The 14052-nt window shown below is 38.2% G+C and overlaps 1 protein-coding gene across 2 annotated transcripts in view; it reads right to left on the bottom strand.

The window, feature by feature from the left end:
- The window catches only part of MON2 (MON2 homolog, regulator of endosome-to-Golgi trafficking), a 102026-nt gene extending 89345 nt beyond the window's left edge, over positions 1–12681 (bottom strand). For both annotated transcript variants that reach the window (XM_006192372.3, XM_006192371.3), the window contains exons 1-2: positions 12164–12681; positions 971–1034 (exon numbers count right to left, since the gene is read on the bottom strand). In XM_006192372.3, the coding sequence (XP_006192434.1) occupies positions 971–1034; positions 12164–12274 (175 nt within the window). In that variant the 5' untranslated portion in view covers positions 12275–12681. The remainder of the gene's footprint in view (positions 1–970; positions 1035–12163) is intronic.
- Positions 12682–14052: the final 1371 nt, after the last annotated feature.

A 14052-nucleotide genomic window follows, 5' to 3' on the forward strand; every position in this document is an offset into this window, starting at 1 on the left:
CTGAGACCAATAGCACTACTGGAATTGGAAATGGAGAATGAAGGATCAGTGAAGTAAGGAATGCAAAAAACACTTGGGAGGGAACACTATAGACAGGAAACCTCACAACACTGTGGAAAAACCCGGGCTCTCAGCAGCCCTGGATTTTGAATCTGATTCCACAACTTATCATGTGATGTTAGGCCAGTAACTTAAATCTCTCTGCATCTCAATTTGCTCTCCGTTAAATAAAAACAGTATTTCCCCACAAGGCTGCCTTATATGAGACACAGTGGCACAAATGCCTCACATGTAACAGATTCTCAAAAAACACCAGTGTCCTTCTTTTCCACGTTCATTATTGAGGCAAGAACAGAAAGGCACTAAAGAAAATAAGCAGACTGAGTACCAAAAGGGCGCCACAGAGAAACTATTGAGGGCTCCCTGAACACCAGGGTCAATCAAGAGAACGTAAGAAAATACTTTCCTCCGTCCCACTTCCATTCTTTCTTCATGAACATGTAGTCTTAGTCTCACTACTCAAAACTCAGAGTACTACTAAATTTATAACCTACATTATGACCTGTTTATATTATACTAAAGATAAAACAGATCTTGGAAGGTGGTCTGAAAATCAATCTTCCATTTAATTCAGTACAAAAGATATTAATTAAATGCCTTTTATGAGTAAGGTGTGTCTTAGGTGATTGACAAGAGGTGGAGAAGAATACAATGATGAGTAAGGAAAACCCTTGCCTTTGAGGAGTTAGTCATTTTAAGTCTTCTGATTTTGAAGATTTGTATAGCATTCACCTCTTGGAAACCCAATTAGTTCATAAGTTAGGGACTTTTACATGTTCTTTATCATTACAGATAGCATGTTAGGGCATAAGAAAGAGACGCTGTAAAAAAAAATGATGGGTTTGAAGATTCTACTTTTACTATTAGTCAAATTTTCATTAATTGTTGAATTTTTAATGCAAAAAATTACCTGCCAAAATTTCGGTGTTTCGTGCAGCTATTGTTTTAACTTTTATTATTCCTGATTCAGCAGCCTGCAAGAATAAAAATAATTAGAACATAAAACTTACTATCAACATGAATTATCCAGGGAAAAGAAATCATATATGATAAAAATCTCAAGCACAGTGTCAGTTGCTATTATCTCTTTTATTTTCAAAATTTCAGATACGAAAGCCTAGTAGTGAAACACACATTGAATGTAATGAAATACGATTAATTTGATTATTCACATGCAAACTACAGCATCTTCCCTTTCCGTGCCTTAAAGTGCATATGGAATACCCTAATCTCTACATTTAAATCTTCAGAAAGTAAAAATAATAAACAAAAACAAAGCTTAATAAAAAATTTTAAGTTTCTCTTTTCCACTTCACACCTCTCTCTCAATTATGGAAAAAAAATTGCAAAACACTGCAAAATCAAGTACAACTGTTTTGGATTAGAAAAGAATAGATAACCAGAAACTTTGTCATCACTTTTAGGTTGCATTTTTTGACAATAGCCATTCAGTTTTCCTGCCTAAAACACTTCAACATAAGTATGTTCAACCGGCAGTACCTGAAAGTCACACAGCATTTTCTCCTGGGCCGTAGAACTGTGCTGTCCAATACCATAGCCACTACCTATATGTGGCTAGTAAGCACTTTATACATGGCTAGTCTGAACTGAGCTGTGCTCTAAGTATAAAATACACACTATATTTTGAAGACTTAGTATAGAAAAAAGAATGTAAACTATCCCTTAGTTACATTGATTAAAAGCTGAAATGATAATATTTTGAACATGTTGGGTTAATAATATATATTATTAAAATTAAGTTTTTCTCTTTTTACTTTTTAATGCAATTTAAAATTACATACATGGATTGCATATGTGGCCCCATATTATATTTCTACCAGAGAGTGTTGACATACAATATTACTATCCAACTTCCATTAGAGAAACTCAGGACATTTTTACTGTCAAGAAACATGCCTACTTTATACTTATACTGGTCTCCATACCTCCAAAAATAATACATAAATACTGATAAGTTATGTGTTCAAGTTTTCCTATTAATTTGCTTGCTACTTGTTCATTTATTTTGTTATCTCTTACTGTTTGCTAAGGGACAAGTGGTAGCAGGCTCTAAAGGTTTAAAAATAATTACAGAAGAACCCAGTGTCCTATGGGCTATTACGTTGAGGACCAGTGGATTAATGCATCAAACAAATAGCACATTGTAGGCTATACAATGTACAGTAGACCTCTGTCATTTTCCTGGTTTCCAAGCATGTGAAGCCCTTGCCTGTGCCTGGAGAATTTCCAACTTCATGAGTTTCAATGCAAGACAGAGCCTATCTTCCACTATTAAAAATTGTAAATAACAGATACTTGCTTTCGTACATATCCTGGCAGCCTGTGCTTTTCCAAATAGACACACCCACCAGGAGTTTTGAATACAGAGGTTAGCGGCACAGAAAGGCAGAAACAAGATGGAGTTCTTCCTGACAACAGCAACAGTGGAGGCAACATGGAGTTTTCAAGGGCAGGGAGGGCAGCAGAAGCATGGGCGGCGTGGAGGGGCCAGCACAACCATAGTGCACACAGAGGCACCCCGTCTGCTCAGCAGAGACGGCAGTAATGGTCTCGCTGGCATGAGTTCTGCTGTGGTTCTAGCTGTTCAGCCTCCCTTTGTTCCTGTATTCCTTCCAAGGCTGGCTCCATCCAGCCTTCTACCAATGCTGTGAGTTACTCAATACTCTATCAGTGAACTTCACTTCTGCTTAAATCAGTCTGAGTCAGCTTTCATTGCTCACAACTAAGATGCCTAACAGATACACTAGGACATTCTTCTACAACTTTAAGAAATGGAAATATCCCAAATTAAATGAACATGGTTACTAGCAGAAAAATATACTCAAAATAAATTACTGCAGGGAAAGATGATTGATTTTCTGATTATCTGGGGGCAGTGCATATTAGAAACACCAGAAGCTTAAAAAAAAAAAAGTCCTGAATCCCAGGTTGCAACAACATTCCAATTAAATCAGAATGACTGCTAGTGGGAGCCATGCATTGGTATTTTTAAAAATCTTTAGGTGATTTCAGTATGCAGTAAAATCTAGGAGGCCATTGTAATAATATAAGGAAGAGATGATGGTGGATAGGCCTGAGGCGACAGCAGTGGAGATGGTAAGGAGTGGTCAGGTTATGGATACACTTTGAAGAAGTACAAGTAACAAATTTACTATTATAAAAATACAGTAATACTGAAATTATTACGTACTTTGTTACACTCACACAACCCATCTCAAACTCTCCTAGATAATTTTCTTACTGAGCCAACTGAAATTAATCTGTGGTCACTGAGATTTCTTCTACCATCATTTTCAAATGTTCAGACTCTCCCTCTCCTCACTATGGCCCTATGTACCTCGCATATTCTCAAATTCAGTATTTCCTTCTGCTCAAAAACAACAGAGATTGATCAAACTGAACCATCATAAATCCCAATCTGTCCCAACTTTCTGAATTATAGTCAGTTTCCAAAATCAATCCTGCAGCATGCTAGATGCTAGATGTCAGCAAAGGATTTCAAATTTGCCACACTATTTTGATTTCCTCAGATAGAGTCGACCCCTGTAAGTGTAATAAGTAAATTATAAGTATAAACTATGTTTAACAATTATTTTTACACACACATAATAAGGAAAAGAATAAGGAGTGGTTTTTCCTAAGTAGCTCTGAAGAGGCAAGTGTTTAAAAAGCTATATAACTAGTATTTTCATTCCTAAACTCAAGAAATCACCAAAAGGTTTGTTACCTTAGATATAATTAGACATAACTCATAGCTCCTGGTTTTTACATCCAACTTTCCATTGTCAGACTTTGCAACTGTACCATCGTATTCGCCTAGGTACCCACGTTGCTGGGAAGCTGTGTATCACGGCCCCCCTAATCACTGCAGTCCCACTTCATACCTACACCTAGCCCATACACAGAGAGTGCCATGTATAAACGGAAGTATTTGGATTCAGATTTCCTTCTATTGTCTGTGTAAAGAAGAGTCTTTAACTTCTTGCTTTAAAAGTATCCACTACTCTGACCAGACACTTGTATATCCATAGGGGAACTACTCAAGGCAGTCTAATATTTTTATTTCCAAGGACAATCTATGGGCAGTCTAATATTTTTATTTCCAAGGGCAATCTATGAGTTGGGAAAGAAAGCTAACAGTATTAAATGCACTGTAGCATTTAATATGTTAGTCTTAAAATTAATCTATCTCAGGAAATACTTTTTCTCTTTCTCAATATTCTTTGTTTACCCAAATAGATATACCCACCAGGGATTTTGAATATGGAAGCTAGTACAGAAAAGCAAAGACAAAAAAAAAAAAAAAAAAAAAAAAAAGCTGATTCCTCTTTCAAAACCACAAAGAATATCCTTGGCCTCACGTCTCAATAAACTCTTCCTAGGCAATCTGAAGCCCACGGTTTCAATTATTTTCCAAATGCTGAAGCATCCTAAATTATATTCCTGTTTCTTACCTGCTTCCTCAACTATAGGATTTACTAACCCATATATTTAACAGCTATCTTAAAGATATTTGAAACAGATGTCATCATCTCTCAGACACACCCAACTTCCACCTCAGCCCCAGAAAGACCTGCTGCTTCTTCCTATAACCTCTATTTTTCTGAACAGCAGCAGCATCCATCCAATCACTGACCAGGCATCTGCACAGGAGCTGCAACTGTTCTTGCTCCAGCAACTAGCTAGTGAATGGCACACAGTAGTGTTCAAAAATTGAGTCATGAACAAATGAATAACTAAATAAATGAGTGAATGAGAGAAGAAATGAGAAAATCATCTGTAAAGGTAGTTCATGCATGCAACATATGGAAGAGTAACATTTAAAGTGGGATTAAAGGTAGCATTTTAATTTTAACAAGATGGGAGGAGGTGATTCCAGGACAGCAAAAGGAGCCTAAAAAGCCACAGCATGGCAGAGGGAAACAGTAGGGCATATTTGGAGAATGAATAGCAGCCAACAGAGTTTGGCTGAAGTATAAAGGCATTTGAGGAAAAGCTGAGGGTGATGAAGAAAGGTTGAGAAGAACAAGAAGATCTTAAATGCTAGGCTGAGTTCTATAAATAGAGTATCCACTGAGAATTTCTAAGGCGCTAAAGTATATTAATCTGGTGGTAACATAGAGAATGGTCTTTTGTGCCATTCATGTATATCAAAGGCATAAGACTGAGACCTGGAACTAGAAAAACAGCTAAGAAAACAGAAAAAAGGAGATGTTTGTTAGAAATTACAGAACTAGAAGAAACATCTAACAATGAATACAATGTAAAGAGAGCTGAGGGACGGAAGATGCCAAATAGGACTAAGGCAAGCAACAGCGATGAATACCTTGAACAGAACGAGGGAAATGGGACAGGACAGGTTTTGAGAAAAGTAAGTTCAATTACACAAAGATCTATCTGAAGTATGTGAAAGATACTCTGGTAGATGTGTTCAACTGATAGCTGGAAACACAGGTCTAAGCTCAGTAAAGAGAGCAGAGTTAATGAAGTAGATTTAGGAGTCATGAGCATTGTGGTAAAGCCAGAAGCAATGGCCAGAAATACTAAAGGGGTGAGCACAGAGAAAAGGTCTCAAGACAAAACTTTGTATATAAAGAAAAAGAGAAAAAAATACTGAGGGAGGGAGAAGAAATAGGAAGGTAGAGGGTTACAAAAGTCAAAATGAGGATGACGAATAGTAACAAATAATAAAGCAAGGCGGACAAGTGGGAACAATGGTAAAAACAAGTCAAGTATGTTTTAAAGACACTTGCAGCATGATGAGATGCAGCCGTCAGAGACGGATGCACACGGATTCACAGCCCAATTCTTCCACTTTGTAGCTTTACTACTGTAGGCAAGTTACTGCACCTCTCTACATCGTAAGTTTCCTTACACCTATAAACTTGCAGTGGCATGTTGTAACAGTCAGTGGAGGCACTGTTCCTAGTCTAATGGAAAGATAATATTTTATTCAACTGTTAGTTAACTTTAAGAAGATAAAGACAGTTTCTCATTCATTTTTAAAATTTCTTGCCATGCTTTACACTTAAGAAACTGATAAATTTCTTTTACATTATAAGAATGATAGTAAGGCCTCTATTTTGCACGTGGTTGAAAATAAGTTATGCTTATATTTTAAAAGGAAAATACGTCCATTTTTGAAGTATGTCTTCCTTTTTGGTTGACTGGCCTGAAACAATGTCTTTTACTTCTATGTCACCAAAGCACAGTGCTAAGAAAATAATCAATACATTGTTTTTTCACTAAAATTTGTTTTCATTGACCTTTGCTCTTCATTCATTTTTATGCAAGTAAAAAATACCAAAACTTAGTAAAAAAAAAAAATAAGCTATTATATGCTTTACACTTAAACAATACATTTTAATGGTTATGGTACTAACTTTCAAAAATATATAAAACATGTTATAGACTAATTGAAAGCTTTTTAAAAAGCTCTCACTGTAAAATGCTCTTAGAATACTGCAGTAAGCTTGTAAAATTTTCCTAGAAGTCCTGGTGAAAAAGCTGCTACTTATAGAACTCTTGAAGTTAATACTAAAATATGTAACAGAAGAAAATGAATTTAATGGGACCTTAGGAATCTAATGTACTTTTTAATAATAAAGTCAATAGCAGCATAAAAAGAAAGAGTAGAGGCAAAATCAAAGATCACTATCAGGGCTACACAACTAACTAAAACTGCATTATATAGGAAAGTAAGTCTTGACCAAAATGATTTATAACTTATTACCACACTTGTTATATTGTTCTGACTAGTGTTGATACTTTTTGAATACATTATGAAAACTAATTAATTCAATATATAAAATATGGATTTATTCTTTATGCTAATGAAGGAAAAAACACAACTGGTTGTATCATGAGCAAATTTCTCTGACCAGTGTCAACCAGAAAAAAACTATGGTACATAAGAGACCTAAACAAAACCAGCTCCCAATTAAGTATGTAAACATTATTCAGCCCGTATTCTTCACTGCCTGAAAATGAGATCTTTGCCCTACCAGAAGAGCCAGCTGACTTGGCCCTCAGTCCCCAAATAGCTGGTTAAGGGGGGAGTCTGGTCACGGTAAGTAGAGGGCACCTCTTTCTCCCCTCAGCCAGTTAATGCATAGAAACACCTGACACTGAGGAACTCCACCACAGAACATTTGCTTTTTTAGGCAACAATCCCTGCCAACTACTTCTACCAGTCCTGAATGGGTAAGAAGAAACTTCAAGTACGTAGCCTGGGAAGACTACCTACACTTTATCATACTCTCACTGATTCCACTTCATTAAAAGAGAGAGAGAGAGAAAAAAAAAAATCCATCCGAAACCCTAATGTGACCACCTCAAGTCAAATGACCTTCGCTCCCTCTCCTCTTCTATGACCCCCTCCCTGGGCTTTATCATCTTACTTGGTAGTCTGAAATTCAATATCCCCACTTTTTTCCCAGTCCCTATCTTTCTAGCTCTTTCATTCCCCAATTCCACTGCTCTTGGATTAAGTTGGTCCAATTCAATTAAATAGCTGCTAGTGCCTTAACCTTTCCACCTTCCATTCAATCAAAGCTGTCTTGGATTTCCTTCTTTGGGAATTCAACCTAGATCTCACGATCCATCATCATTCAACCACTTTTCCTGCCAAGACTCTGAGGTGTTCCAAGTCAATTTCCCCTCCACTTCTCCAAAGCTATCCACTGCTCCCCTCAAACTTCCTATCCAACACTTCTTTTATCACTAATCACACCTAGCAACAAGCTCCTTTCCTATTTTACCAAGAAAACAGAGCAAGACCAAACTGTTCACAACTTGCTATCCCTCCACTAGGCTCTTCATTCAAATTTGTCACATTCAAATCCACTTTTTCTTTTTCCCTTCCTCTAACAGACGGTAATGTATCCCTTCTCAGACTGGAAGTCAGTTCATACACCCAGGCCCTTGAAACTCCAGCTTTCTCAAGGACCTTGCTTGAGCCCAGTGTTCGCTTTCTCTCCCATGTCCTTAATCTTAGTCACCCCAGCTGCCCCTTTCCCTTCAATGCTGCTGTTTCCCCAAGTTCCTTCTTTAGCCCTGATATTCTCATTCTATACACTCTTCCTGGCCCATTTAGCTACTCCCATGGTTTCTATTAACTGCTACTCCTAAATCTGAAATTCTAGACCTCCCTCTTCAGTGCCAGACCATCATTTTCACACACTTACTACACTTACTGGTCAGTTCCACTTGGATATCACACATAAATCTTAAACTTAATATTCATGACTATTCATTTTCCCCCAAGACATTTCCTCCTCTTCGTGATTTACTCAGTTTCCCAAGCCAGAAACCTCAGAAGCAACACAGTTTTCTCATTCTACATTACAAAAAAAGGTCACTATGCTCTGGTAATTTTACCTGCTAAATCTCTCTAATCCATACTGTCTCTTTCACATGTGTCTACCACAATGCGAGCAACTTCCTGTCTATCTCTATTGCTACCTCAATGCAGACAATCACCTCTTTACAAAATTTGCTCTCTTTGCCTCAATCTCAATCCCCTCTGATTCTCCCCACCAATACTGTTAAGGTAATGTTACTCAGTATAAATCTGATCATGCCACTCTCTTAAAAAACCTTAATGGCTCCCAATCACCTTCATCATGAAATTTATTTTACGTGGAATACAAACATGTGCTATTTCCTCTGCCTAGGATGCCCCCTTCTTCTGTTGGCTAGCTTCTACTCACTCTATAAAGACTCAGCTCCAGGATTACAAACTCACTCTGATCATGGTTCTAGACTTAATTAGAGCCCCTCATTTGTTTCCACAGAGTAGTGCCTGCAAATAGAAACGACCAAAAGGGTTTTATTCATTAAATACATAAACACAAAACCTCAGAGGTTACTGCTTCTGAAGGCCACTGAATGAATATAAATTATAAAGAAGTGATTTACAAAGCTTTAAAGTAATTTTTAAGACAAAGAAAAAAAACTTCTCATACAATTATTTCAGAATAAATTAGCTAGTACACTTGTGCTTAAAAGAAAGTTATACTGCTGAAGTATGAAGATTCATATCTAAGGAAAATAGGAGGGGGAAAAAAAAGACTGAATGTATTACTACCTTCATTACAAAATGACAGAATGAAATTATAGCCACTATAAATACAACTTAACGTGCAAATTGTTTTGTAAATGAAAACAATTAAGATGGAGAAAACTATGTAGAATATCCAAAGTAATAAATATCAGTAAGTAAGCCATTATCCTTTATCAATACTCTTTTCTTCTATTTTTCTAACAGATTTGAAATCTTAAAAAATCCAGCTTATCATTAATTAAGAAAAAAAAAATTAGAGCCAAGTATTATGGCCAAAAAGGTAGAAATTATTAAAACTTAAAGACTAAACATAGAATGTCTCACTTCATTCTACCTTTTTTTTTAAAAAGTAATGGGGAAGGAGACAACCCTTCTGAAGCACATATGCAATCAGCCCTGTATTCTATTAAGTTCTTGAGTAAGCTTCTAAGTAGTTCAGAACGAGTCTTTTTCAGATAATATCTGCAAAGATACTGGGAGAGTGAGTGTTAAGCAGCAAACCAGTATACAGACAGAAAAGTTTCTTATACTTAGACAAGTTTTGCCTTAGTGTCTACCAAGTACCACCCCTCACCCCACTCCAAAAAAATAAAACTTACCAATTCCTTTAAGAACAAAAGCCAAAATATGGCACTGCTATTAAATGATGACGGAAAATTTAACTCAACCAAAATACTTCTTGAAAATCAAGACTCCCTCCTAAAAACCATCACTAATTACTTCATTCTTGTTTTAAACTTGTGACACAGTCAAGGTCATTTTTTAATTCCTGAAGGCGGGCCCTAAGCATATTAGAAGTGCCATTGGTTAAGGAGTCAAAGTTCTTAAAGCCAACAAATTCTTATGGAGTGTGTACTATACACAAAATTATGTATCAGAGATAATCATGCCAAAAATTACTTTCACAATTTTTGGTGTGATTACAATTGTACCTCAAAGACTAAACTAAATACATCTTTAGCTGAAGTTCAAGTAAAAGAAGCGAGTTAGCTTTCTTGAAAGTTCCTAGATTAGAAATGGATTGAGTTCTAGAACTTTGTAAGTTACTTGTTTGGAATTCTGAATGTATTTTCCAATAGAAATAATGTAATAAATGGCAATTAAATCCCCAAGCTAGCCCACAAAGGCCTATAATATAGAGGAATCACTGTGTTATATCAATTATAAGACCTGGGATTAGTCAGTTTTATAAATTATTGTTAAAATTACAAAATAGGGTTTAATATTTTCTAAATGAGAGCATTTCCTTACAATTAGAACAGACTTTCTTTAAAATTCTTTAAAATTATTTGTTACAACTCTCAACAGAAGATGATACAGAAAAATAATGAAAATTGGTATCAAAACAAACTACTGAATATCTGAAATTAAACTTATCATAAAAGTCATCTTTCCAAAAGTGGCACATCTCATTTTCATCACTGGGTAGGTAATATCTGCTTACTTTATTAAACAACAACAACAACAACAACAAAAACTAGATGGAGTTTCTTGCAGACCGACGAGACCAAAGCACTGACAGAAGTTAAGGTTCCACAGTTAAGTGTTGTTGCTGGTCCTTCTCTAAATGACAATCTGAAACATCTGCTTACAAATCTTTCCAAGAAACAAGGGACAAGAAATTCGAACAGCCAGTCACCAGTGCATTAGAGAAGCATGGTGGAAATGGAAGGCTTATCATAATCAAATCTAAAATTCCAACATACTGCTCCATATGCTGTTGAAGAAGGAAGTCAACAAGTCTTCTTACTTCCTGGTGACAGGTGTTAAACGCTGACCATGGGTATCTATGGAAATTTTTTAGATTCGCTTCAGTGTATTCTTTTGTAAATCATAGCCACCATTCATTATTTACTGGCTTCAGATGAGTATACACAGTTCCCCTGAATCATAGTACAAGTTATTCATCAAAAAAAAAAAAGAATGATTAATGATGGAAAATTATTTTTAAAAGTTCTATAATAGCTTAAAAAAAAGTTAATGTTCCTTAAAAGCCTAAAATTCAAACTTTATTGTGTAATTGCAGTAGTATACCAAACATTAAATAGAATAAATTTAAATAATTGCTTTTACAAAAATATCACTTAAATATCTTATTTCAGGAATGAGAAAAGAAATTGAGCAGCATTTTAAAAAAAAGTTTAAGAGAAATAAAATGGCCACTTAAGAGAAAAAGCCAATAGTGACTAAATATTAATAATTTCAATTCAGGAAATGTTTGGATAATTTAACTTGTATATATTATTCACTTGAGCCTGTTTAACAACACATTTTTTTGCTCTGACGACTTTTTCATCATAATCTAATAAATCTACCCTTTAGTCCTATTTTACATCTGGAAAAAAAAATGACGCTCAAAGAGGTTAAGTAGGATGTCTTGCTGTTTTGCTAGTGGTTAAAGTCAGTTGTATTTGACTCTAAGCCCAAACTTTCCAGTACAGTGTTGCTCATAACAAGACTTAATATAGTTACTGTGCTCTTCAATATTTATCCTAAGTCAAGTGTCTCTGGATAATTTACTACTATTTCATGAGACTGACAAAGAGTTAAGTTGTATGACACGTGACAAAAAGGAAATCTACTTTTAACTGAGTGATATATACAATAAATGTGAGGGGCACACTTTGTACTACAACTATGATCATTAGTTTTTAGAAGCAACAAACATAAGTTTTTCAATCCTGGCGTGGCTAGCTTCAAGTTTGAAAAAGGCTAGAAAAGGGGGGGCTACCATACACCTAGGTGAATTCGCTGAATCTGCTCACTCTGCCAACTTCATTCCTAAATCTGGTGGACAGAACAGTAGAAAAAAAAATTAAAGCGCCTCACACCTCGCCAAAGGAAACTATAAAAACACTTGTGGATCAGCCCACTGCCTCGCAAATATGGAAATGTGAAGGCCAAAGGAGAATTAGACAGGACTGGAGGGTGGGAGTGAAGGACTGGGTCGAACAGGACTGGGTCGAACAGGACCTGGTCTGCTCACTGTGCCGTTTCCCGACGTCGCCGGAAGCTTACCTCCTTGACAGGTGGGAATTTCTTCTTGCATTCCAGGGACAAGGCCCGTAAGTCGCTCTGCATATTCTCCAGCAGCTTCTTAACCGCCTCGGGGCTGTTGGTGCCAGACATGATCCACCTAGCTCAGTGCCAATTTCTGAGCGGCGCAAACGAACTTCGGCACTGTCAGCTCCTCGGGGTGACAGGCAGCGCCCTCCAGGCGTCTCTGGCCTTTGGGCAGTCCGCCCCTTGGGCTCCACCGGGGCTCCGCCAGGCCTGGGCAGCGAGCCCGAGAGCCCCCAGCAGCCTCCTCGCAACTCCCTCGGCTCTTACCCGAGGGGCCACCCCGCAGTCGCCCCGCCCCCGCTAGGCTTCGCCGGCCCTAGCCGAGGAGCCCACAAAGCGGGCAGGTCCCTCCTGCTGACGCAGGCCCGGCCGCACCGGTTGTCACCAGCCAACCTGGCGAGAAGCTTCACAGCCGGCTCCCCTGATCCCCTAGACTCGCCGACGCCATTAGCCGAGTGGCCCACAATTCCGAGCGCGGCCGGGACACGTCAGCTGCACTTCCGGGCACCGCGGCCACCGCCTCCGCCGTGGCCAACCCGGTGGCGAGCCGCAGGGAGGGGCGTGGTCAGGGGCGTGGTCCCGCTCTGGGCTGGCCCGGATCCGGGCGGGGGCGCTCTCCCCGCCCACTCCCGGCACCAGAGCCAGCTCCGGGCACCGTTCGCTCAAGGTTCGCTTCCTCTTCGGTGACAAGTGTCTGAACAGAGCCCAGGCTACTCCATGGCCCCAAATCAACGCCTACCTCCTGTTAATTTTTTTTTTCACAACTGAGGACCTAAATTGCAATTCCTCCATAGAGTTGAACGAAGCATGCTGGTGCACTTACTGCGGAGCAGTCGCTTCTTCTCCTAATCTGTAAAATAGAAGATTAAACTGCCCTCTGTTCCAGACCCTCCGCTGGTTTCCCATTTTACCCAAAGTAAAATCCCGAATTCGTCTGTTAAGCTGCCTGGCGCTCTGCCATCTGTGACGTCCCATTCAGTGCGTGTCTGTGTCCCCGCTAAAATGAAAGTGTCAGAAGCGTTGGGATTTTATTTTTTCTGTTTTGTTCCCTGCGGTATCTCTGATGTCTTGCACATAGTAGATGATCAATAAATATTTGTTGGGTGAATAAATACCCTAGTTAAAAAAACCGAGTTTTGATCTTCAAATAAGGAGCCCAAATAAAAGCCTTCATTAGATCTGAAGTGCCAAATACTTATGAGGCAAAGGTAAAGAGAAAAATCGGCTGTGCTTCTCCGAAGATCCAGGTTAGTACACTTTTGTCTAAGACGTTCCGCAGCTACTGAGTAAGAAGCAAAGAAAGGTGCTGGGAAAGCCTGAACCAGGGCAGAGGTAGAAGATGAAGAAATGAACACCTTCAGACAATTGAGCTGATGACACCTTTACAGGATGGAATACAGGGACCTATGAGATTGTCAGTGGGTGGCAGTGTTTGTAAAATAAAAAAAGCCTTGCACCACAAGTACTTTGTAAACAATTTTTTTTTCCTTCTGAGATGAAGCAAAGGAAGGATGGGTGAAGCTGGCAGAGGAGGTAATAGTAGGGAGGTCCTAAAACAGTAGTTTGGATCATTTGTGCCTGTTACACTGCTTTTGGGAAACTTGATGGCTATATTGAAAGATATGAATTTAGGGGGAGGAACTTTGGTGGAATATGGGAACACGTGGCAGACATTATTCTTGAGGTCCATGGGAGCTTTTAAAAATGAGCCCCTAATAATTGACCTAATAATCTAGGATCAAGATCACAATCAGTGCCTTTCCCTATGTAGCCGATTTTTCTATTGAAATTTAATTTTTTATTATTACTAGCAACTTAGGCATGCTTGACTCAAAATCATCGTC

The sequence above is a fragment of the Camelus ferus genome, chromosome 12, assembly GCF_009834535.1.
Source record: "Camelus ferus isolate YT-003-E chromosome 12, BCGSAC_Cfer_1.0, whole genome shotgun sequence".
Lineage (NCBI taxonomy): Eukaryota > Metazoa > Chordata > Mammalia > Artiodactyla > Camelidae > Camelus > Camelus ferus.